Below are 27403 nucleotides of genomic sequence, written 5' to 3' on the forward strand. Positions count from 1 at the left end.
AAGAGCATGATGAGTAAGAGCTTGAGTGAGGAATGGATTCCTCTTTGGAGGACCACAGAGATACAAGTTTCTAAAGAGCATGGGCCTTGTATTGGAGAATGGGGAGAAATAGTTGGATGAGAAGGCTAAAGCCAGGTTATCTGGGGCTATCTCCTTTCCCTTATACCTTTCCAAATGAGAAGCAACTGAAATCGTAGGACCTCCTTTGCTTTTCCATTGGGTGAATGTTTCTCGGTCTTGGTGTGAGTCTCAGTGCCTACATAATTAAAGCTTACTGAAGTGTTCCCTTGGCAATTTTAGAGAAATATGTCCTTTGTGCTAATATGTTCATATTGACAGACTAGATCTAATTAAATAGTTGCCTGTATAGTTTTATGATGCCTCCAAGTGTGGGTAAACTCCTATTCTTGGAAAGTCATGAGGATACTTGTTACACTGATCAAAGGGCAATGGAAATGATCCAGTGAGGATTTTGCTCCATTTCTCACAATTATTTAAAATCTACCTCAAATGTCTGTTCCTCTACAATGTCTCCCAAGTCCTTCATTCTGAATAGCAATTCTGTCTCTGTTCCCAAAGCACTAACTGACCCCTGTGATAGGGCACTTCCCAGTCAGGCTGATATGTAGACTTAGTTGCCTGTGTGTCTTTTCCCCATAAACCGTGAACTTCCTTTTATGAATAATAATTGCAGCTAACATTTTGGAGGGTACTCCTATCTGCCAAACTCCATGATTAGTGTTTTACATGGATTTTTCCTTTATTCACTAAACAGTCCTTTAAAATGATGCCATTATTCATCTTCATCTTACAGATAAGGAAACTAAGGCAAAAAAAATTCAGTGAAATAATAAGTCCAAGTACATAGAACAAGTAAGGAATAGGGTTGGCCTGGTCCCAAAAGCCATGCCATCACCGTTGCCCCATACTGTCTCTTGGCACAGGCAGAGGTCATGTCTTATTCATTACTGCTACTCCACTGGACCCAACTTAGTGCCTGACACAGGGAGGGGTTCAGTCCATACTTACTAGTTTTGAGTGGAGCAGAATTGCCAGGCACAGTGATCCCCTTTGCTGTGACTAATTGGGAGTCTGATTCTCTGCTGTAAAGACAACCAGGGTGCTCTCTCTGCCCTACTTCGTTTTTCCTGTTTCCTTACTCCTCTTCCTTGCTAGCCGCCCCATGTGGATTCAAAGTTGCAGCTTAGTGCAGACAAAGAGCATACAAGGCAAAACGACCAATGTGGGATTGAGAGAAGAGAAACAAGGAATTCCAGAGGCTGGGGGGAGAGTGAGGGAAAGAGAAAGTGATTACAATTTATCACTTTAACTTAATATTTAACCTAATGAAAACAAAATCTTATCTGGAATTTGGAAGTCAATATTTTGATGGCTGGTTCAGTACCCTTTTCTTTGTTTTGACAGTCTGAGAATAATCCAATGGGTGTGGCTTAAAGACATCGGTCACATGTGGAATTGGAATTGGATGTTACACAAGCAACAAAATAAATATCTGTGCAATATATCTGCTTCATGCACTCAAGCAGAGAAGAAATCCACAAAGACTCACCAGTCTCCTGGTCCGCAGAGAAGACAGAAACAACATGAGCACAGCAGGAAAAGTAAGCAAAAAATATATTACTGTTGGTAATATATTCTCATCAGTATAACAAAGAAAGGAATACAGTATTTGATGAATAATTTAAAATTATTATCTAAATTAGAAATAATACACTGAAATATGATATGCAATATACACCTCAATATGTAATGTGTACTGAACTGCAGTGGAAATAAGCTATTCTTAAATATTTCAACAGGAATGTATAAAACCTGTATCTATTAAGTCTTTATTTCCTACATTAAATAAATTTGCAAATATGATAGTTTATTCCAAACTAATGACTGATTTGTAAATCTAAAGTTAGAAAAGTCTTTAATCGCAAGTTATCTTTATAATAAGACACTATAATTCAAATGTGTTATTATTTGTATTCATATTTTTATGAACACAAGAAAGTTGTCTGACAGAAGTTTGATGAGAAGAATTTGATTCAGAAGACTGAAATATCCTTCAACCTTACTATAAAATATCTTACAAAATGCTCTTTGATCTCACAGCATTAGAATCATTAAGGTTAAGCAAGACATCAACATACAAATTCTGATTAAAAGGGGTCCATTATGATACAATTCCGGAAATTTCCACAAAAATCCTATGGAACAGCATCTTCCGCATATAAAAGTTAATATGGTTTCACAGAAAATTAATAATACAATTTGAATAATAATACAATTTGAATCACTTAGCACTAGGAATACAGATATTTGTTTTTTTCTTCTATAAATGTGCGCTTATTTGTTCAATAAGTTTACAGGTGCATGTGGTCATTCAATATAATCAATTGATATTTTTTAATTGTTTAATTACATAAACCTGTGCAACTATTTCCAGCCATTTGTTGTGTTAGGAGTGTACCACACAGTAAAATATCTCACCATGATAATTCAATTTAAAGGTTCTGAGGCTTCTCTCTACGTTGTGTGACAAACAGGCTCATATCAATAAGACCAGCTGGAAATCACAAATAGCCCATTGTTAGTGTTCTTAGTCCACCTCACTTTACTTCCATTTACTACTAATTAATATTTACATTCCTAATAAAAAATTACTAAAATAAAGAAAATTCAAATTTACCAAACTCAACTTAAAATAATGAGTTCATAGAGCAAAAGTATAAACCAACTATATTAATGAAAATAATAACTGATGAAATAGACAATCCTCCCCTCTTGGGTGCAACATCAGTAACTTAGCTTTTTGACAGCATTTCATTTGTGTTTACCCATCCTGCATTTTGTTTCCCTCAAATGCTAAATGGTGACAATACTAACATCTCTTTCATGAAGTAGTTTTGAGAATTAAATGAATACTGTAAAGCACTTAGAATCGTATCTGGTACATGATTAAATATTAGCCACTATTAAATATTAAAATTTAAATAAATATTAGCCACTATCATTATTATTGCTATTTAACTTTTTGCTAACTTTTTAACATCACAGAGTACTGAAAATGTGAGGCTAGATTAATTGTTATTCTCTATACAGCCAGCTTTGAGACTTCGGGAAAATTATTCAATCGCTGAGTCATTTGATTCTCAATTATTTCAGCTGTAAAATAAGCCAATAATTCAATAGTACTGTCCCGGTAGCAGCCTTGTCAGGTTTAAAAATAATGCTCATTGTTTATGGCAGCACAATTTGCAAATGCAAAAATATGGAATCAACCTAAATGCCCATCAACTAACAAGTGGATAAACAAAATGTGGTACATGTACACCACGGAATACTACTCAGCTGTAAAACAGACGAAATAACGGCCTTTGCAGCAACTTGGATGGAGCTGGAGGCCGTTATTCTAAGTGAAGTAACTCAGGAATGGAACACCAGATATCCAATGTTCTCACTTAAAAGTGGTAGCTAAACTGTGAGGACATAAAGGATAAGAATGATATAAGGAACTTTGGGGACTGAGGGAAAATGGCAGTAGGGGGAATGAGCGATAAAAGACTACATATTGGGTTCAGTCTACACTGCTCGGGTGAGGGGTGCACCAAAATCTCAGAAATCATCGCAAAAGAAATTATCCATGTAACCAAAAACCACCTGTACCCCAAAACCTATTGAAATTAAAAATCAATCAATGAATAAATTTTAAAATAAAAATAATGCATATAATTTACCCAGCACAAGCCACAATGCGCCTGTCACATCATAAGCACCTAATAATAAGAAACTTCCTACTATTAGTACCTTCTGTCTAAGTATTCTGATATTTATTTTGGCATTGACCATGTTGAACATCCGACAAAGTTGAAAAATTTGACAAATAAATAATGAAAATGAATTGGCAGAAAAATAAATCTCAATTGAATTTTTAATTATATTTGCAATTATGTTGATTCTTTCTAGAAAGGGCTCTGCAAACTAGACATGCTTTACCACAGTGAAGATGGTTTTTACAGTATACTGCCAAGCACTAGAAATATATGCTGAACTTTCTTTTTAAGAACATCTATGGATAACCTCTGCTAGACAGAAATTCAAACACACTGTTTCTCCAGTTTTAAAATATACATGTGTGGGTCTGAGTCTATACACACATACGTGCGCGCACACACACACATACCACCAACTCTAATCTTTATAATATTTGGCTCAAATCTAAGCTGGAAAGAGTCTCTACACATAAATTAGATTACAAAACAGGCTGCCAAAGATAAGTTTCAAATGAGTAGGAAACAAGTAGCACACAGAAGTGGTGGAGAGAGAAAATTAAAAGAGGACAATAAGCAAATAGGGAGAGAAAGAAACATCATCGTACTCAGGAAGGTAAACCCATATAACTGTTCTTATAGAGTCAGATCCTTTTGGCCTAAGCAGAAAATTGAGCAAGAAAGCAGTTTATGTTATGGAGACAGATACTGACTCTGTCAGCAAAATAAAGGTGACTTCTAACTTCATGTATCAGCCAACAGTTGTGGGTAAACAAGCATTTTCAGGACAGCATTAGGAAATATCAGGAATAAACACCTTCAGAGAAAAATACAACAGCATAAAAATGGCCTAAATAAATATATTCCGTTTTTCTCAATGTCTTATGATACTTTGTTTAGCTTTCCTTATGTTATTGCTTTTTAAAAAGATACTTTTATTCTCTTTATAAACCAGAGTACTTCATTTCCATAGAGCTCTTGTTAGGTACCAGACATGGGACCCAATACTACATGTACAAAGATGAAAAGACACAATTTCTAACTTCAAGAGTGGGAAAACACTGGCACCATCTCTCTGTTTGATTTTCTAGGTAATCAAATGCAAAGCAGCTGTGCTATGGGAGGTAAAGAAACCCTTTTCCATTGAGGATGTGGAGGTTGCACCTCCTAAGGCTTATGAAGTTCGCATTAAGGTGAAGTATTTTTCCATTTGTATTTCATTTTACATTTAAAAAACTCAGAGAATATTCAAATGGAAACATCAAAAAATCCGCTAAGAGGCATATCTTATATGATCATCCAGAAAATAAAATTACATTTGTTGTCAAGGAAAGGTATAAATATAAATTTTAAATGTTTAAAAAGTGATCAAAGAGTACATACAGTATAATTCCAGTAAAATACAAAAGAATTTATATGTTTGTACAGAAAAAAATTCCAAAGGATATTTATCAAGACTTCAAAATCAATTAACATTATTTTCCAAGTGTTACCTTGCTATTTCTACTTCTGTTTTTTAAAGCGTGCATTCTTGTATAAGACTTAAATATTTCAGATTCTTCTAAATTGTTTAATTCAAGAAGGGAAGGTAGAGACGGGTTTTAGACTGAATAACCTTGAGGATAAACCGAATCTTTCATATTTAGGATTAGTAGGGAGTATTAGCAAAACCCTTGAATATATTTTAGAAGCACAATTTCAGGAATTTGGGTATGTTAAATTTATCTAGTTACAATCTTTTCTGAATCTGAACATCTTCTCTTTATTCTGTAGATGGTGGCTGTAGGAATCTGTCGCACAGATGACCACGTGGTTAGTGGCAACCTGGTGAGCCCCCTTCCTGCGATTTTAGGCCATGAGGCAGCCGGCATCGTGGAAAGTGTTGGAGAAGGGGTGACTACAGTCAAACCAGGTACAGGATTCACACTCAGGGAACACGCTTGGTTGACCATCCCAGGATTTCCCAGCCTGGATGAGGAAACCGAGGCAACGAGAGACAGAAGGGCTTGCAGAAGGTCACGGCGCAGCCAGGACTTCAGGGGTTTCCTCTTTCCCTCTCTGCCTGCCTGACTCAAGCATGTATGTCTTCAGGCAGGCATGTATTCTACCCTTCAACCATTGTGTACTGAGCATCTACTAGACGCCAGGCATCAGGTTAGAGCCTGGATATACGTGAGGATCAAAAGGGACACAGTGCCTACCAGTGTGGCATTCATAATCTAGTAACTTCCGTGTTAGTGTTGCTGGACACTGTCTTCTGTCAGGGCCTAGACAGAAGTAGAAACGGGAGGAGGGAAAAAACTTAAATATAGAAACTGTTCAGTGCTGAGTTCACAAAATGGAGGCTGCGTGGTTATGGCTGAATAAACATGACCTTTTCTTAGGTGACCTATGCTGCTCCTTCACCAGTTTCCTTTTCCAACATGGTCTCTCTTCCTGAGCATGGAATCAATGAAACAGGCTAGGTGAAAGGAAATGAAAGAAACATAGAAGGAAACGTCCCGCCATCAACAATATCTGCCTTATTACCTTTAGCCATGCTTAAATGCAACTGGTTACAGATTACTAATTATTTTATCTTCAATATTTATTTTACCCTAATCTTACGTATTAATATAAATACTTTTAGAAGCAAAGGGTTAATAACTAGGACATTGCCATACTATCATTTTCACATAAACTTTACCTATAAAATGTTAATGCACCAACCATTTTTCTTGATCATGTGGAATGTATAGCATAGGTGATTGAAAATAAAAATTATATTTAATTTTTAAAAATCACTTTAGCCTGTAGATTCACCCTGCCCCCTTACCAAATACCAATTTAAACTGTGAACAGAAAATAATAAAATAAACTGTCCAAATTAGGTTTTAGCTCTATTTCTTTTAGCTAGAAATAAATTAACAACAAAATGACAGCCTTACTTTTTACCCCTACTCCCTCCACCACAACAGGAAAAGTAGATAATTCACAAATTATCAGCTAAAAATATTTGTAAGTCAATTCTTATCCTAAAAGAAAGTGCCTCACTTCTTGTGAAGGGCTGAAGCTTTCAGAGAAATTTCTGGAATTCTTCTTTGTCTCATTTTTGTTAGCTTTTCTGGAGGAAAAAAAAAAAAACCTAGAATTTTTTTAAAGCATTCATTTCATTAAAAAGATAAGCACAATCACTTTGAAAAGCCAAGAATTGGTTCAAAATTTTCGTATGTATTTTAAATCAATATTTTACAAAATACCAGATCTTCCCAATATCTACGGGCCCTATAATAGATGACTTTCAACTAAAATTTGTATTTATAGTAAGAATATTTAAGATTTAATTAGTTAAAGTTTAAATAAAATGATATTTGCAAAGCCTACAGGAGAAATCAGTACACTGCATAAAAGTTAACTATTAATACAGAGGAAGCAATTTTTTTAATCTGTGGGATCCCCCACATTTGTGTTTTCTCTTTAGGAATCCTCAGGCACTTATAACCCAAACTGAAAACAATGCTGTGGCAGGCATTGAAAAATGACATAATTATGATTGAACTCTAATCCTTAAAGACTGTTAAAGAAACATGCTTCTAATGAATACACCTGAGCTTTAAGTTTTTGCTGTATTAATTCCTGCATAGAAATTTAAGAAGAACTTGTTTTATTCCTCTCCAGGTGATAAAGTCATCCCGCTCTTTACTCCTCAGTGTGGAAAATGCAGAGTTTGTAAAAGCCCAGAAGGCAACTACTGTGTGAAAAATGAGTAGGTTTCTGATGCTCTCTTTACACAGACTTTGAGTTTGCACATTAGTTATAATCCTGTCTCAAGCCTTTGTGTGTCTGTATATTGCACTGCCCAGTCTGAGCAATCCTCGGGGGACCCTGCAGGATGGCACCAGGAGATTCACCTGCAGGGGGAAGCCCATTCACCACTTCGTTGGCACCAGCACCTTCTCCCAGTACACAGTGGTGGATGAGAGTGCAGTGGCCAAAATTGATGCAGCCTCGCCCCTGGAGAAAGTCTGCCTCATTGGCTGTGGATTTTCGACTGGTTATGGGTCTGCAGTTAATGTTGCCAAGGTGGGAATGACAATGGATAAGAAAACTGCTTACTTGCAGACTGTCAGGAAAAAAACTGAAGCAATTTCTTGCAAGAATCATAGATTATTTTTGTAGACTTGAAGTGTCGATTATGAGTACAAAAATGACCCAGAAAGAATTGAGAGCGCATGCTAGAAATTTCACCAATTTATTGCAGATAAAAAGTTGTTAAGAGTAAAGATATCGTTTACAATAATTTTTCCTCTGAATTTGCTGTTTATGGGAGCGTGAAATTTTAGGCCTGAGAACTCATGTAGTAATTCATTCAACAATTAGAGAGCACCTATACAAGCCTCAGGCACCAGGGTTTCTGCTAGGTTCTGAGATAGCAAAAGTAAATGAAATAAGCGTTTGCCCTTGAGGAGCATCTAGTCTGTGGATCCTCTACTCCCAGAATTAGGAGCAACAGTAGAGTCCAAAACCTTACCTGATGCACTTCCAAACCAAGGCTCACCCACTCTGGATTCTTAGACGGAAAGTAATGAAGCTTCAGTGATGCGTAATTCACTCATTATGGGATTTCACTGCTAAAACGAACTCCCCTGCCATGAACACACACATATATTTCAGAAGTGGTAAATTTCAAGCAGAAATTCTTTAAAGGCTCCTCATCTGAGTAGGCTGAAAATCTAGTAGTATGCTTTATTTTATGAAAGCAAGGTCCAGAGTTATAAAGATATATGCCCAAAGTCTCAGTGCTGAGACTAAAATATCTTTTTAATATGAGAGCTGAGATTAAGATATCTTTTTCAAATATCCTGCTGAATCTTAGCTCGCAATACGTAATTATTAGTGTTTTAAAATCACAGTCATAAGTCTTGTATTTTTCTAAGTAAAGTAGAAAATGGTGTTGTCCCCATAGTATGAATAACACTTGGGTGAATGAATGAGTGAATAGACACCCTTAAGGGAATATAAGGATGAGATTACTTGGGACAGGAAAGCATGTTACCCACAATGAAGACTGACTGTGGGAGACTAGGTTTAATATATAACCACTAGCCAACCAAAAAAAAAAAATTCAGAAGGCATCTTTTCTAAATTTCTGACTTTAGCACTTAGTATCTTGTTCAGTTGCCTCATCCGTGTTAGCAGGTGGTCAAAGAGAGCCTACCCAAGACAGAAGATGAGGCTACTCATAACAGTAGATTGTATTTATTATTGACATATAGACAAGTGTTTCATTGCTGTGTTGTTCGCTAGTGTATTTTTAAAGCAGGGATATACTGGTCACAACTACTGAACATAAATGAACCAAGGCGTTAATTACAGAGGGTTTAAGTGGAATATTTTTCAGTCTCCTGGAGTAGCCTTTTCCACTAATTTTATTTTCCAAATATTGCCTTGGTGTATGTATGAGATATTGAAGCTGACTATCATGGGATTTCAGCATCGAGAGTCCCTTCAAGATTGTAATCACTGCCATCTGGATCTCAAAGATCATCCAGTCCCCTGGTTCCCAGCCTGACCTTCCCATTGGAGTCACCTGGGAACTGAGTTCCACCTGCAGAGATTCTCATTTAATTGACATGGGCTGTGACCTGGACAGTGGGATAATTTGTAAAGCTCCCCAGAAGAATCTAATATGCATCAGTTTGACAACCACTCAACTAGTTCATCCCCTTGAATTTAAAAATAAAGCAACCGAAGTCAGAAGAGATTTTGATAAAAGGTTGGACAGAAGAGTCTGAGTAGCTCTTGATAAACACGTAGGCATGGCACTTTATAAAGCTTAAGCAATTTCTAACAAACATAATTCATTTTTGCATTTTCTGAAAACATAGGTCACCCCAGGCTCTGTCTGTGCTGTGTTTGGCCTGGGAGGGGTCGGCCTATCTGCTGTTATGGGCTGTAAAGCAGCTGGAGCAGCCAGAATCATTGCGGTGGACATCAACAAGGACAAATTTGCAAAGGCCAAAGAGTTGGGTGCCACTGAATGCATCAACCCTCAAGACTACAAGAAACCCATCCAGGAGGTGCTAAAGGAAATGACTGATGGAGGTGTGGATTTTTCGTTTGAAGTCATCGGTCGGCTTGATACCATGGTATGTACCATGATATGCCCTGAGATTTCTGTCTCTGCAACCTGGAAGATGCATTTAGGCAGCAAAATATATGTTCTATGTATAAAGGATATTTTTAATGATGAATGGAAATTTCCCATCATCTGTTACCTGACTTGTTTAATTTTTGTTATGGGAAATCTTTTCTTCCATCAACTATGCAAACCTGTCTCAAGTCATATTTCCTCTAGAGGAAAAGAAAAGGGCTTGTTTTTCTTAACTGAGCAATTACAGATTTACTTTATTAATTTTTAGTTTAAAACTGTAAGTTCAAGTAAACATAAATAATACAAATTCTGTTCTCAAATTGAAATGTTCTATTTTTCTCCCACATTCTTAAAAAAATGGCTCAATAATTTTGCATATGTTCTTAATAAATTCCAAATTTTTAACATGTTAGTATTTGGCCAAAAGAAATGAGCAATTTTAGGCCAACTGCTGTTTTATTAACAACAATATGCCCTAAGGAAATTGACTGCTTTGAGACATCACTGTATTTTATCACAGAAACGGGACAGTGCCTGGCACATAGCTAGTACCCAATACTAGTTGGACTGAATACTTTGAAAAGTCAACAGTCTCTACTAAAAATACAAAAATTAGCCAGGTATGGTGGTGTAGCACATACCTGCAATCCCAGCTACTCCGGAGGCTGAGGCAAGACAATCACTTGAACCCAGGAGGCGGAGGTTGCAGTGAGCCAAGATCGCACCATTGTTCTCCAGCCTGGATGACATAGTGAAACTCCGTCTCAAAAAAAAAAAAAAAAGGAAAGAAAATAGAAAAAAAGAAAAGTCAGTAGACTTTACCACCCCCCAAAGTTTAAAAGCTATGCATCTCATAGCATTGCTTATAGATTACATGAGACAACGCATGTGATATACTTAGCGCAGTGCTGCCTGTCATATGGTAAACTCCCGATAAATATCAGCTGTCTTTTTTTTTTTTTTTTTTTTTTTTGAGACAGGGTCTCACTCTGTCAGCTAGGCTGAAGTGCAGTGGCATAATTATAACTCGCTGCAGCCTCAACCCCCGGGACTCAAGCGATTCTCCTACCTCAGCCTCCAAAAGTGCTGAGAGTATAGGCACGAGCCACCACACCCAGCCTCAGTTGGCATTATTGATATGAAATACTATTTCCAATCTTGCAGTGCTTACATCATCTTTGGCTTATTACATGGTATTTCTTCCAAACAGTTACAAATATCAATTGCAATGGGAAACACATCTCTAGCTATATTTCACCTACCCAGAATTCTCTAGAATCCTACTCAAAAAGTCTCCAGAAACCAACAAATTTCCATTGCTGAGGTTTTCTAGAAGGTCCAGCAGTGTGGGTAACAGGGAGTGGCACCCTAAGATCAAAGCTCGCGGCAGCCATGACCTGGGACAGATGCCACAGAGGAATAAAATGTCAAAAGAATTCAATTTTTTCCAGGGCTACAGCTTTTCTCTTTATACTCTATTTCCATATTTTCATCCATTTTCTCATGTGGAACTCGAACGTACCTTATCTTTATCTCAAGATACCAAATGTCTGACAGCCACATGTTCTGAGGATGTGTGGTCTTCCAAAGGTCAGAATCCAAAATCAAAGAACTAATCATTATATACCTATGGGGATCCTAAACCATTTTCTAACTACAGAACGTGTTCCAAAAGCTGACTGGAAAACATTTTCTGAACTGTCTCTTGAGGTTTCCAAATAATCAGTGTATTTTAATGTAAAACCAGTATGTATTTGGGGAAGTAATAAAACAATATTTAAAACATGTCCATTTGAGAAATGGACAGTAGAATAGGAATCCACTTAAGAAGGAGACCATCAAATGGACAAGAGACAAATTTCAGTGATGTAATCATTTATCTTGTTCACCGTCAAAATATCTGGTTGAAAGTACTGGGTTCAAAATACCTATGTAATAAATCAATGAAAAATGATTTAACCAATTCACAGATCACCTGAGAACTATGTGATGATGAAATTTTATGCTTTATGTATGTTTATAATGATGTCTGCCTCCTTATTCCTTTATTAGGAAGAATTAAATGCACTCCAATTTATTCATCCATTCTTTCATTAAAAAAAAACCACTTTCTGGGCATTTCCTAAATCCAAAGCACTATCCTATTCAGAGAAGGGGAATTAAGGAGCAAAAGACATAATCTCTTTCCTCTACACACTCACAATCCAGTTAAGCCTATTACATGATATTGTGCATTATGAGTAAAAACTATGCAACTCCATGTTAAAGATGCCAAATATTCACTTTATTCCAGATGGCTTCCCTGTTATGTTGTCATGAGGCATGTGGCACAAGCGTCATCGTAGGGGTACCTCCTGATTCCCAGAACCTCTCAATAAACCCTATGCTGCTACTGACTGGACGCACCTGGAAGGGGGCTGTTTATGGTGGTATGTAGTTGGGCTCAAGTGCCAAATTCTCATTAACATCAATATATCTCCACCTCTACAACTGACAAGTCAAGGTTTTGAAAACAAATCAAAAATAAATTAAAATTCCTTTTCTATCTACAGTCTCCAAATCAACTAGATATGGAACTAATGCAGACAGAAGGTCCCAAATTAAACTTTTCTGTTGTCACCATAACCCAAAATCTTTCATCTCCATCTGTTTTTGTACTTGTGACTGTGTAAGGCATGGACATTTTTAGTAGAACATGGAAATCTACAACAATATTTCATATCTACACCCAAATTTAGACAACCGATAAATTTGTTCCTCAATTTTGGGCATAAACATCTGTACTATTATTTCTATGTGAGAGACAAAAGAACTAAGAAACTTTGTTTATCTGTGATTTGTTTTACGTCAAGGCACTGTAAAAGCATATTGAAGTACTCTATCTCTTCTTATCCTCAGTTATAGCAGTCTGGAATGCAGCACCTTTTCTAAACTTGCATTTATATGGAAAATTTCTTCAATTCTTCTACTGACCCTGGTCGAATTAACAATGATACTGTCTTCTTTTCAGGCTTTAAGAGTAGAGAAGGTATCCCAAAACTTGTGGCTGATTTTATGGCTAAGAAGTTTTCACTGGACGCATTAATAACCCATGTCTTACCTTTTGAAAAAATAAATGAAGGCTTTGACCTGCTTCGCTCTGGGAAAAGGTAGAGTTTAAGTTAGTTTTCTGTTTTGCTTTTTTTTCTACCACAGGGGATTGTCTAGCAGAGAATGAAAAAGGTGGAAGGATGAGAAAAAATAGTCTCTTGGTTCTCCATTACCTGTTCAGTCTTTGCATGGAGCACTTGTAGGATCATACTGTGAGAAGCTAAAACCAGTTGCTTTGCATTTCCTATTCTGCTGAAGTCAAATTATGTTGATTACTGCAAATCTGAATGATCTGAGCCACTCAGCCTTCCTTAAAAGAGAACACTCACATTTGCCAAAAAACAAAAACAAAAAAAAACCCACAAAAAATAAGTCTATTTAAACAGCCATAATTATAACATGGTGACTTTGAATCCTCATCCTTCTACCTATGTAAAGCTGACACTAAGTGTCTGCATATTTAAATAATTTTCAGGACGTCTTCGACAATTTCATTGCAGGAGTAGGTGGAAGTACATTGGGATTGTTTTCTAGGTAGATAATACTAGTTTTTCTCTTTTTCTTTTGTAGTTTAAGAAAACTTTTTTACCAATATAAGTTATCATAAAAGAGAAGAGTACTAAGCACTATTTTAAATGTTTGTCGTACATTTTCTCTGAAGCTTAGAAAAATAAGCCAATTCTATTTCCTATCTCGAACATTTAACAGTTACAACCAGCTAATAAAATGCATTTTGTCACCTGCATTTACATGAGGCACAACTGGAAACAGGCAGTTATATCTAACCTTTGTCTTCTAGTCCAGAGTCTGAGATTTTTCTGCTATCCCACACTTATTTTCATGAGATTTTCAACTCTAAATAGTATTTCTTTGGCATTCACACAATCATTATACTAGATACTTTAACTGACAACATTCTTGAGGAAGGAAGGAAACTAGCACTCACAGAGCACCAGCTGTTCTACTAAGTATCTTACCTGCATTATCTCATGTGATTTCCAAACAGTGCTCAGTGTCAGTCTCTATCTCACTATCTTAGGGAAGAGAAACTGAGACACGGAAAAGACATGACTTTGCCAAAATCATCAAGTGGTAGTAAGGAGAGCCAGGATTCAAAAGTAGATCTTGTTATCAGCAAATCTATTCACTTTCTATTGAACCACACTGTCCCTCAAAAGCGCGTGTACATATGGAAAACAGTAGTCATCTAAGGTTAGTTATCATTGTCAATATCATCATTGGGATCATCATCATAAGATTGAAAAGATGATGGCAAATATAGAGATGAACAAAACCAGAGGACAGTGTTGAGCAACATAAGAAGTCATGAAGCGGCCGGGTGCGGTGGCTCAAGCCTGTAATCCCAGCACTTTGGGAGGCTGAGGCGGGCGGATCACAAGGTCAGGAGATCGAGACCACAGTGAAACCCCGTCTCTACTAAAAATACAAAAAATTAGCCGGGCGCGGTGACGGGCGCCTGTAGTCCCAGCTACTCAGGAGGCTGAGGCAGGAGAATGGCGGGAACCCAGGAGGCGGAGCTTGCAGTGAGCCGAGATCGCGCCACTGCACTCCAGCCTGGGCAACAGCGTGAGACTCCGTCTCAAAAAAAAAAAAAAAAAAAAAAAAAAAAAAAAAAAAAAAAAGAAGTCATGAAGCATGCGTAAATTCATTTTATGAGAATGTCATATAGTAATATGCATATGTAAATATAATTAATCCTATCAATAAGCAAAGATTTAAAATTGTAATATTGAATATTGGAAAGAATAAGGTGAGTTGGGCACTTTCATGTACTTTCAGTAATAATTGATACATACTTCTGGAAAAGCAATTTGGTAATATGTATCAGAAACCCTTAAAAAAATAACTGAATCATTTGCCCCAGCAATTCCATTTCTAGAAATCTATTCTACAGAAATAATCAACTATTCAAATATACATATATGTTTACTCGTTACAACTTTAGAAACATTCTAAAGTTCAACACAAGGAAAATAAATTCATAAATTCCAGTCATCTATTAGAAATGAATGAAACCACCAAAAAGAAGTGACTTCATTGGGAAATTCTCATGATGTAATTTTAGTCTCATTTAATGAAGAATATAAATTGTATATATTGTATATGCAATGTCTCAAATTTTCATCAAAAACAGTAAAACATGCATATATTTCTAGAAAAAGTTCATAGAAATTCAGGAAAACATTGAGAATTATTATTTCTAGGTTGGGAAATTATGGATTAGTTTTACTTTCTTCTTTCTGCTGTCTTGCATTCTCTGAATTATGTGCATATATTTTTCTCATATATGCATATGCATATACATATATATGTTAAAAATTAAAGTTATTAAAGAGTCACAAAAACTACCATTTTCTAAAAATATTTATTCATGAGAAGTTGGTTTATAGAAAGGGCATTAGTTCTAGTGTAAATGTTCCATTTGTAATCTTCACAAGAATGAAGAATCTTAGAATTAATACAAATCGACTTTATTCTCTACTTCTAAGAATCCTTAAACATCTCTGTATCAAAGGTCTTTTAAATTTCCAGCATGGTCTTAACTTTGTTAAATTATCAGTTCTTTCAGGCAAGTTATCCATCATCTTATGATTTTTGCAAATTTGTATTTGGGTTTGAATCCCAACACTCCATACTAGATGTGCTACCAGAGCAAGTTATAAATCTTTCTAAGTCTCAGTTTTTATAATCTCTAAAACAGAAATAATATGGAAACCTACCTCCTAGTGTTGATGTTTAGGTTGAAGTTTAAGAAAATGCAGAAAGAAAGTGACAAATAGTAAGAACTTACTGCAAGTTATTATCTAGTGTTGTTTTATATTCCTTATTACACTAGGGACGTGGGCATGCAAAAATGATTTTTTGAAGATGCTAATGTAGAATTGAAGTCTAAATGACAGGCATATTCAGAATGTTGTGAGTGAGATTAAGATTAGAGAATAAATAAAAATAAAAAAATAAAAAACAAGAGAAAACCAAAAAGGATGAACTTCCTTTGACTGGAACCAAATGTATAAATAGTGTAGCTGGGATCACAGACAGATTTTCACTAAGACAACTCAGATGCTCCATGGACTCTCACGTGGAAGCATGTGGGTTGTCTAAATGTTAACAAGTCTCTTCTTTCCTATTGCAGTATCCGTACCGTCCTGACGTTTTGAGGCAATAGAGATGCCTTCCCTTGTAGCAGTCTTCATCCTCCTCTACCCTGCATGATCTGGAGCAACAGCTGGGAAATATCATAATTCTGCTCTTCAGAGATGTATTCAATAAATTACACATAGGGGCTTTCTAAAGAAATGGAAATTGATGGGAAATTATTTTTCAAGCAAAAATTTAAAATTCAAGTGAGAATTAAATAAAGTGTTGAACATCAGCTGGGAAATTGAAGCCAATAAACCGTCCTTCTTAACCATTCTACTGTGTCATCTTTGCCATTGAGGAAAAATATTTCCTGTGACTTCTTGCATTTTTGGTATCTTCATAATCTTTAGTCATTGAACCTAGTGGAAGGGAACCTTCACTTGCCCTGAACACACACCTGCTGGGCCACTGTGCTTGAAATCTCCTACTTCTATCTCAATTTTCACTGTCGGCATTTTCCTTTTTTAAATAAAATGTACCAAATCCCTAGGGTAAAAGCTATGGTAAGGTAAAGGATAGACTCATATTTACAAGTAGTGAAGGTCCACGAGTTCTAAATACAAGAAATTTCTTGGGAACTCATATAAAATGTCCCACATTTTACTGCAATAAAGGGTAGTGTTTTTATGGCTTTTATACTATTTCTTTATGGTTGATGTACAATTGATTTTTTAAAATAATGTCAGATTTCTTGCTTCATATGACAAAGGCTCAATTACTAATTGTAAAAACTGAACTATTCCTGGAATCATGTTCAAGAAATCTGTAATTTTTGCTCACGAAAGTACTTCCTTGACTAAATAGTATTAGTTTATGGCTATAAATGATTATTTAGATGATGACCAAAAATGCGTATAAAGTAATTAAAAGCTATATGGTGGCTTTAAGTGTAGAGATGGGGTGGCAAATGCTGTGAACTCAGAATGTAAAATTGGTAACTGAGAAATGGCACAAACACCTACATAAAATATGTATATATATTCCAGTGTAGAAATTATTGGCTAGGTCTGTAACCAAGTATGCACAGAAGTGCCTTCATAGGTGCTGAAACAGGATTATCAGAGTGACAGACACAGGAATGAAGAAGACAGGGAGAAAATGTGCATGGTTGTGAGAATATATTGCTTTGATTCTTTGACTTCTCATGATATATGAAAACAAATAAAGTTGGGGGTTGACTTCAATAATATCATGAACATATTTGAAATGAAATTCTGAGCATGGAGAAAAATTTAAATTCTGGTATTAAAAAATAATTTAAAAATATAGACAAGGAAAAAATGTTTTCTTATATATGACCAAAAAAAAGATATTTCCAAAATCCTGGTGCTTTTTCATTTAAAGATAGACAACCGAAGAGGAAAATGAACAGTGATGGAAATTCATGGAGGAGGAAATTAAAATGGCAAAATAGTATATTAAATGGCACTGAGCTTTGGAAGTGGTCAAAAAAAAATAAAGCAAAATGAGATATTACTGCTTACCTATTAGCTTACACGGTTGGTAGAAATGTGCATTGTCGTAGGTTTCTGACAAACAATTTGTGATTTTTATTAAAATTTTAAACATGCATAGTCCAAGCAATATCACACTTGAGAATCAACTCTGTAATTATACTTGTGTATAAGAATATAGAAACAAGGCCATTAGCTATAGCCTTACTTGCAGAAGAAACAAAAATTTTTAAACTGTCTGACTGATTGACAGAATAAGGAATGATGATAACTCCTTATTTTGAATGGTAAGTTGATCTTATAAAAAAAAAAAATAGGGGACTGGGCATGGTGGCTCATACCTGTAACCCCAGTGCTTTGGGAGGCCAAGGCAGGTGGATCACTTGAGCTCAAGAGTTCTAGACCAGCCTGGGCAACATGGCAAAAACCTGTCTCTACAAAAAAAACACAAAAATTAGCCAGGCATAGTGGCACACAACTGTAGTCCCAGCTACTTGGGAGGCTGAGGTGGGAGGATCGCTGGAGCCAGGAGACACAGGTTGCAGTGAGCCATGAAGGCACCATCGCACTACAGCTTGGGCAACAAAGCAAGTCCTCATTTCAAAAAAAAAAAACATTGTATCTAAAAATCTGGAAAAATTACTGTGATGCATCAGAAAGTATAAAAAGCAAGGTACAGAATAATGTGTTATTATATGATCCAATTTTTGTGGAAGACAAAACAAAACAAATTAAAATTCCTATTTATTAGTATATAGGTTCATATGAGCAGGGAGACATAGAAATGTGTGAAACAGGCTGTTCCCCTGAGAAACTGGATCTGAAGAGTTGAAGAACTAAAGTTAAGTTTTGAACCATAACTGTTTTGAACAAAATTATGTAATTTCTTTACATACTATTTTTGAAAGTCTTGAATAGAGGCAGGACAATCAACTTTCTTTAACAATTTCTTCAAGAATGTCAATCACATTCTTTAATCATTTGTAGGAGCTTCACATCAATATTGTCAGTTATGATGAGATTTATGATTGTATTACTTTTTTACCTTATGAAGAAACAGTAATGAAAGATTCTAGCTGCCAACATGTATATGTAATTGTGAAATAATTTAAAGGTATTGTAATGGAGATTTTAAATACTTAAAAATATTTCTGACCAAATAAACGTCAAAATAATATAAACTATCACAGCCACCTCTAAAGCCTTGGGATGATATTGCTCATAGAGTTATAGAAATGTTTTTCTTACTGGATCATTCAGGAACCTAGGATTATCAATGGCAAACATATAAGTCTGGATGTAAGAAAATTCTCATAGGCCTTAATAGAAAACTTTTAGAGCTATTAAACATGAAATTATTACAAGGTCAAATAGATTTTTGGCTATCAGACTTGCAACATTAATGCGAACAAGCTCTTAGAGTTACCTGGGTAGTCCTGGATTTTGCCTTTTATCTCCCAAGTGGCTTATAAATGGATATTTTCTTTTTCTTTTTTCTTTATTTATTCTATTTTATTTTATTTATTTTATTTTTTTCAGAAGGTGTCTCACTCTGTCCCCCAGGCTGGAGTGCAGTGGCGCGATCTCCGCTCACTGCAAGCTCCGCCTCCGCCATTTTCCCGCCTCAGCCTCCAGAGTAGCTGGGACTACAGGCGCCTGCCACCACTACAGGCTAATTTTTTTTTTTTTTTTTTTTTTTTTTTTTTTTTTTTTGTATTTTTAGTAGAGACGGGGTTTCACCATGTTAGCCGGGATGGTCTCGATCTCCTGACCTTGTGATCTGCTCACCTCGGCCTCCCAAAGTGCTGGGATTACAGGCGTGAGTCACCACACCCGGCCTCAATACTCAAGAGATTTTTATGATATTATAGTCTTCTTTCATGTATATCATATCTTTTCTCTTTGCAAATATTAATAGCTTTTAAAAAGATTTTGTATTTTTTTACTTCTTGGATTATTTCTTCCAACTTCTATTTTCTTTGCTATGTTTCTATCTTTCCTATTACAAAGCTAGAATCACTCCACATGTCTGATGATCTTGGTTGTCTTCTGTTGCAGGATGGGGCACTAATGAGCTATTGGGAAGCTCTGAAACATGGGTGGCATCTGTGTCATGTGAGACTCACTATAGAGCTATCTGGTGGGATTAACTGCTGGGGAATATAAAGTCAGTAAGGGTGGGTATTTTCTTTTGGGCTGGTCAGATTTTTCAAGAGATGATTTTGGAAGTTTCTGTTTAGAAGACACATGCCCAGCTGCCAACACTCCGGGGCCGAAGAGGGCAATTGAGAATTGAAAATCATCCCAGCAGAATAGAAATCCAATAGAAACATAAAAGAGCTCAATAAATGTATGCCTTGGTGTACCTTTTCTCCAGAAGATAACTAATGAAGTTCCCCCAAACTGATCATTAATTCAAAGAAAAATGTGATATCTGACAAGTTGACGCTCTCACCCTGGGGAGAGGGAAGGGATTCCCAGGATGAGGGTGAGGAGGCTCCAGGATGGCAGGTGTGTCCAGATGCAAAGCACCTCCTCCCCACATGGGAGTAAGTCAAAGACTCCAGGGAGATACACAGCTGGGAATAAAATTTCCAGTGACTATATAAACAATCATGCTGTGTCTCAAGCAATTTAAATGGAAATAAAGTTGACATGTTCTCAAAACATATGCTAAAAAACTCAAAAGCGGCTTTAAGGCTGACATACACATACAAAATATATCTCTATAAAATGAAAATAATATTAGAACATACCTCATAGAGTTATTCTGAGGTTTACATGAATACATAATTTGAACCATTTGGAACAGCAACTGGCACATGCTGAGAGTGACAAGGATATTAGTTATTGTTATTCTTTCGGTTGTTAAACTCCAGAGTTAGGCTTCCTGGAATCCTGGCCCCACTACTTGCTGTGTTACGTTGGGAAATTTATGCAATCTCTCTAAACCTCAGTGTCTTCATCTGTACAATGTGCACAGCAATGGTATTTACCTCATAAGTTAATGCTAAGCATTGCACTAAATGAGGCAATGTATGCTCAAAAGCTAGCATAGTCAGCACTCCATAAATGTTAGGTATAAATAGTAATCATTTGTGTTTTTTACAAAAATTTATGTTTTAACTTCAAAAAGGAAAAAACTCTCCACCATTAAAGAACTCTTTAGTTTTTAGATAGTTTTATATTGCGACAAGCATACTATTTGTACTACTCTGTATTGTTTTAATAAACACTTTGCATTTCTACATCATCTCAGTAATTACACGCTTAAGCATCTGCCAAGAACATTTTCAGGATAATTTAAAATATATCAATACATCAAAAAACACTTTTGGAACACTCAGATGGTTTATAGTTTGGCTCTCACAGAGAAGACTGGATGGAACATCTTTGCTTTTGGATTGGGCTTCTTAGATTATTTCCCAACTCCTTCACATAAGGAAAGTACACAAATATTTTGCTCTCTCACACATGCTCTTCATGGCAGAATTCCAGGCTCCACAGCCACAGCCAGTCCAGCAAGCATTTCAGCTCCTTCAACATCTTTGGCTTCAGTACCAAAATCAAAATGAAATGCTAATTGAGTAAGAATTCATGGCTTTGAATGTGGGTATTTTCAAAAATTCCTCTAGGAACTTAAAATTTATTCTATTTATTGTAATATTCTATAGATTATTTCTATAGCTATTTCATTCTCAAGTTCTATTTATTGCTACTAAAGTCCCTCTCCCACTCTTAATTTTGCACCCCATCCCCAAAAATGCTTTAAAGACTGTTATTTATGCACATACATGAAATGTTACAATTTTTCTAGCAACCTTTACAACAATATTAGTCTTCCCATTTTGCCAAATGATTATCCCCCAAAATGAAGAATTTGTACTGAAGATACTTTCTGCCAGTTATAATATTATTTCTTAGATTGAGGTAAATTATTGAATCATAGAGAAAAGGAGACAGTTGGATCTCTTAAAGAGATGCTAGTCTGTCCTTCTCGAGGCTTTGGAGTCACATCTTCGCACTACTCATCATTACCTGTATAATTATATTAGAGATGCCAGTCCTTGCCTTCCACTAACCTTCAAGAGCACTTGTGTTAATTTGTTACATCAGTAATAGAAAATTAACACACTTCTGTAGCAAACATGGCCGTCTACGGTCTGTGGGTAGACACATCTCCCTCTTTGACCACAACCTGGAAAAGCTCTCCAGTTTTAAGAAGTCATAAGATTAGATTAGGTTCACCTGGATAATCCAAGCTAACCTTCCCATCTCAAGACCTTTAACTGAATCACATCTAAAAAATCCATTTTTTTCCATGTAAAGCAACATAATCCTAGATTCCAGGGGTTAGGAGTGGACATCTTTGAGGGCCATTATTCTGCCTAGCACACAGGGGATTGCTGACCCAAACTGAATCGAGCATATCATCTCTCTGGATAAGCTGAATTTAGGATATAGTACTTGGTGGAAATGTAATATAGAATTGGGCTGGCTTACAGAGACACACACAGAGAAAGAAGCAGAGGAATGTGATGCCCTGTGACCCCTAGAGACTGACAGGGTTATCTTTGGACATTCCAGATGTTGTTCCAGGCCTGCCATGGCCCTCTGATACTAGACACTGACACTCAATCATGTGACAACTGCTCCTCCCCCCACAGCCATTTAAACTTTTAGAAGGTGGGCAAAGAGTAAGCACAGAGTAGCTGCCAGATGGTATTAAGAAAGATCTCCTGGCTCTATGGAGTTTGTCCCAAAGTGCTTTTGGCAGTTCATGGAGCCATGTGTTCATGAAGCGATAGACGCTCATAAGTGGATATCACATTTCCAAATCCATTAGGGCCTTGAAAACAAGGTGGTAGTGGCTATAATTCCTTCAAATGCTCTGTCTATAGGTGTGAGAGAGGATTAAGCAGAAAAATGTATAAAAGGGGGTACTAGGGGAGAAAAATGTTTTCAAGATTATTTGTCCATATGTTAATTGGATCTATAACTCTCAATTGCAACTCATCTTTCTTAGTAAATCTTAATAAAATATCTTTCTTTCAAGGCTTCCTCACTCTCAAATTAGATGTTATTCATTTAATTTAGTCAACAAATATCTGAGCACTCACCCTGTTCCACTCCTTGAGTTAAGAGCTGAGAGTGCACAATGCAAAGACGAAGTAGGGTCCTCCTCTTTTGATTCCACGTTTAACTTTCTCCTGGCACTGACCACTTCCTGCTTCACAGGAGGATTCTCTATCTTCTCTACCTGAACACAGCCAATCCCACTGCTAATATGTAATCCCTTAAAGAGAAGACACTGAATCTTCTCCATTATGGGACTGCTCATAGAACAGTGTCTGTCCTGACATAAAGGAGCACAAGATTTCAACAATCTTTAGTATGACAGGGATGGAGAGAAGTGAAGCATGACTGTGAGATGGAGTTATTACACCTCCACAAGGGCGACCTTGTCGTGGTTCTCAAAGTTTGTGTGGGATGTGAATGGGCCAGAGGGACAGAAAAGAAGAGAAAGAGCATGATGAGCAATGGATTCCTCTTTGGAGGACCACAGAGATACAAGCTTCTAAAGAGCATAGGCCTTGTATTGGAGAATGGGAGAAATAGTTGGATGAGAAGGCTAAAGCCAGGTTATCTGGGGCTATCTCCTTTCCCTTATACCTTTCCAAATGAGAAGCAACTGAAATCGTAGGACCTCCTTTGCTTTTCTATTGGGTGAATGTTTCTCGGTATGAGTCTCAGTGCCTACATAATTAAAGCTTACTGAAGTGTTCCCTTGGCAAATTTAGAGAAATATGTCCTTTGTGCTAACATGTTCATATTGACAGACTAGATCTAATTAAATAGTTGCCTGTATAGTTTTATGATGCCTCCAAGTGTGGATAAAAGAAAAATCAAACTCCTATCTTAGAAAGTCATGAGGATACGTGTTACACTAATCAAAGGGCAATGGAAATGATCCAGTGAGGATTTTGCTCCATTTCTCACAATTATTTAAAATCCACCTCAAATGTCTGTTCCTCTACAATGTCTCCCGAGTCCTTCATTCTGAATAGCAATTCTGTCTCTGTTCCCAAAGCACTAACTGACCCCTGTGATAGGGCACTTCCCAGTCAGGCTGATATGTAGACTTGGTTGCCTGTATGTCTTTTCCCCATAAACCGTGAACTTCCTTTTATGAATAATAATTGCAGCTAACATTTTGGAGGGTACTCCTATCTGCCAAACTCCATGATGAGTGTTTTACATGGATTTTTCCTTTATTCACTAAACAGTCCTTTAAAATGATGCCATTATTCATCTTCATCTTACAGATAAGGAAACTAAGGCAAAAAAAATTCAGTGAAATAATAAGTCCAAGCACACAGAACAAGTAAGGAATAGGGTTGGCCTGGTCCCAAAAGCCATGCCATCATCGTTGCCCCATACTGTCTCTTGGCACAGGCAGAGGTCATGTCTTATTCATCACTGCTACTCCACTGGACCCAACTTAGTGCCTGACACAGGGAGGGGTTCAGTCCATACTTACTAGTTTTGAGTGGAGCAGAATTGCCAGGCACAGTGATCCCCTTTGCTGTGACTAATTAGGGGTCTGATTCTCTGCTTTAAAGACAACCAGGGTGCTCTCTCTGCCCTACTTCGTTTTTCCTGTTTCCTTACTCCTCTTCCTTCCTAGCCGCCCCATGTGGATTCAGAGTTGCAGCTTAGTGCAGACAAAGAGCATACAAGGCAAAACGACCAATGTGGGATTGAGAGAAGAGAAACGAGGAATTCCAGAGGCTGGGGGAAGAGTGAGGAAAAGAGAAAGTGATTACAATTTATCACTTTAACTTAATATTTAACCTAATGAAAACAAAATCTTATCTGGAATTTGGAAGTCAATATTTTGATGGCTGGTTCAGTACCCTTTTCTTTGTTTTGACAGTCTGAGAATAATCCAATGGGTGTGGCTTAAAGACATCGGTCACATGTGGAATTGGAATTGGATGTTACACAGGCAACAAAATAAATGTTTGTGCAATACATCTGCTTCATGCACTCAAGCAGAGAAGAAATCCACAAAGACTCACCAGTCTCCTGGTCTGCAGAGAAGACAGAAACAACATGAGCACAGCAGGAAAAGTAAGCAAAAAATATATTACTGTTGGTAATATATTCTCATCAGTATAACAAAGAAAGGAATACAGTATTTGATGAATAATTTAAAATTAATATCTAAATTAGAAATGATACACTGAAATATGATGTGCAATATACACCTCAATATGTAATGTATACTGAACTGCAGTGGAAATAAGCTATTCTTAAATATCTTGCACCCGGCCCTCCGCCCCTGGGGCGGCTTCCAGCGCGGGCCGTGGGCCTCACCGCCTTCCAGGGCCGCTGCTCTGCGGGCACGTGGAAGGCAGGGGCCCCATTCAGGCTCCCGGAGCTCCCGCCGGCTTGCAGGACCCGGCAGGTACCTCTTGGCGGCGGCTCACCGTTTGCTTTCCCTCCATGAGAAAGAAGCCAGCTCTATCTGACGGCAGCAATCCTGATGGTAATTTCCTCCAGGAACACTGGCTGGTTGAGGACATGTTCATTTTTGAGAATGTAGGCTTCACCAAGGACGTGGGAAACATCAAGTTTCTGGTCTGCGCAGACTGTGAAATTGGACCAATTGGCTGGCATTGGCTAGATGACAAGAACAGTTTCTGTGTGGCCTTGGAACGAGTTTCCCATGAGTAACTGTGGGTAGAGGTACCCAGTCCACCTCCAAAGATAAACCTGCTCCCCACAAGAACTGGCCTTTAATGTGGTCTAACTGTTCTGCTGCCTTCTTCTCTGTGCTAATATAAATACTGAGTACCAGCATGTCCACTTGAACATGCAGAGAGTTAATCCTGCTTCCTAAAGTCTCACGAACATGCCTCCTGCTTAGTTCACTTCGCATCAGATTTCCTAAGCTCCTTTTTCCCCCAGTTTTGGGATACTGTGCTTACCTCCACAAATCTCATCTCTTTCCCGGCATTCTGCCTAGGCTTTGTTTTGCCCACGGGCTCCCTCTTTTTCTAGAAGAGCAGTATTCAACCTTTTAGCTATGACGACATGTAACAAAAGCTGCTTATGTACTAATAGTTGAAAGTCTGCCTTTTCAAATTCAATAAGGCATACAAATATCTGAGAGTGACTTTGTTGTATAGCTACCCTTGTGATCTACAGTAATTTAATCTTTCTAAAAGTAAAGCATTTACAAAATTCAGTATGTAAACCACTAACCAGAAACATTACTTGGGATGCATCTCTAATACTATGTTTGAGCGCCTCTGCTCTAGGTTGAGAATGACATTTTATTGTGAAGATGAGTGTGGTCCCTCTTCCCTTGAAATCTTGTGGTTTCTTTTTATATTAATTCCCCACTGCTACAGCCTAGAAGGTGAGAAGCAGATTTTTAACCCCATCTGGCAGCCACTCAAGGAAAACCCAGCCCTGGCTGTTTACCTAGGCTCTCTTGGAATGAGAGTGCAGGGTGTAGGTTATGAGGGTTAGGCCTTTGCCAGATTATACGCGAGTTTATATTTTCCTTCATCTGGACAGGTAACTTTCTTCCTTTGTTCATAGGCAAGAAGATCTTTAATGGATAGTATCTTTGACTGAACCTACTAGGCATGGTCCTCATGGAGTTTTTGTTCTACTGGAATCTCTGTGCCAACCCAGGATACAAACTTCCATCCAGATGCCTCTATTTCCATAGCTTCGGGGCTGCTCTAACAGTTTGATACCAGCAGACTTGTTTAAGCCTTCAACTTGATTTCCAATTATTCCATCATTTCTATTCTGAAATGACTCACCGTCATAGAAGGAAGTTTATTATATAATCAAGGTTTCAGATATCCTCCTGTAACCACCTCTACCATTCAGGAGGCCTAAAGTTGAAATAAGTACTAAATAGAAACCTCACCATCTGAAGTCCCTTCCGTTGTTTTCTAGTTGCTTCCTCCTTCCTTTACTCCCATTCTTTCTAAGGGCTCCCCCACTGCAGTGCAAACTGGCCTTGGGCACACTTTTGCAACCAACCTACTGCCCTGGAAAGGTGGCTTCCTTCTCCAATCAGCCTGAATGAGCTTCAGTAAGCAATTGAGAGAACTGTGTTTTTCCAACAAACGGTCACATGTCCATTGTTATGGCATCTAGAGAAAAACAGAGTTATCCAATCAAGTCAGGAGCATAACCCAAGTAGATGCCTCTAGGGGCACATGGCCCCTCACATCACAAGCCAGAACCTAAGCTAAGAATTTTTTAAAACGAGTTTGAGACTAGCCTGTGCAACACAGTGAGACTCCATCTCTATTTAAAAAATGAATAAAATTACCTGGGCATGGTGGTGTATACCTGTAGTCCCTGCTCCTTGGGATGCTAAAGTGGGAGGATCACTTGAGCCCCAGAGATGGTGGCTGCAGTAAGCCAAGATCACACCACTGGCACTCCAGCCTGGGCAACAGAGTGATACCCTGTCTCAAACAACAACAACAAATGCATATATATGTGTGTGTGTGTGTGTGTGTGTATATATATATATATATATAGCGACTTGAATAGGAAACCATAGTATTTCATTGTTTTCATTTGCATTTATTTTACTTCTAGTGAAACTTTTATGTACTTATCAGTCATTTCTGTTTCCTTTTTTGAAAACTGCCAAATGTTGCCCTAGTAGCCAAAAATATCAAGTTGCTATTCTGCCTTTTCAGTTTGATCTGAAAGAAAAAAAGGCATTTAAGCAATGGAAA

The 27403-nt window shown here is 37.3% G+C and overlaps 2 protein-coding genes across 3 annotated transcripts in view; both read left to right on the forward strand.

The window, feature by feature from the left end:
- Positions 1-27403, forward strand: part of LOC126954775 (alcohol dehydrogenase 1A) — a 78415-nt gene that overhangs the window by 34790 nt on the left and 16222 nt on the right. Inside the window, exon 1 of one of the 2 annotated variants that reach the window (XM_050790651.1) lies at positions 24640-24755. The exons of the other annotated variant lie outside the window; for it this stretch is intronic. Within the exon in view, the coding sequence (XP_050646608.1) occupies positions 24738-24755 (18 nt within the window). The 5' untranslated portion in view covers positions 24640-24737. Of the gene's footprint in view, positions 1-24639; positions 24756-27403 lie in introns of those variants that run through there. 2 annotated transcript variants of the gene reach the window in all.
- LOC126954774 (all-trans-retinol dehydrogenase [NAD(+)] ADH1B) lies at positions 1499-16438 on the forward strand. The gene is made up of 9 exons (XM_050790650.1): positions 1499-1622; positions 4871-4972; positions 5553-5691; positions 7437-7524; positions 7622-7841; positions 9647-9907; positions 12206-12341; positions 12923-13061; positions 16160-16438. The coding sequence occupies exons 1-9, from the start codon at positions 1605-1607 to the stop codon at positions 16182-16184; spliced, it is 1128 nt and encodes a 375-aa protein (XP_050646607.1). The 5' UTR covers positions 1499-1604; the 3' UTR covers positions 16185-16438.

This window comes from Macaca thibetana, chromosome 5, assembly GCF_024542745.1.
Source record: "Macaca thibetana thibetana isolate TM-01 chromosome 5, ASM2454274v1, whole genome shotgun sequence".
NCBI classification, from domain to species: Eukaryota; Metazoa; Chordata; class Mammalia; order Primates; family Cercopithecidae; genus Macaca; species Macaca thibetana.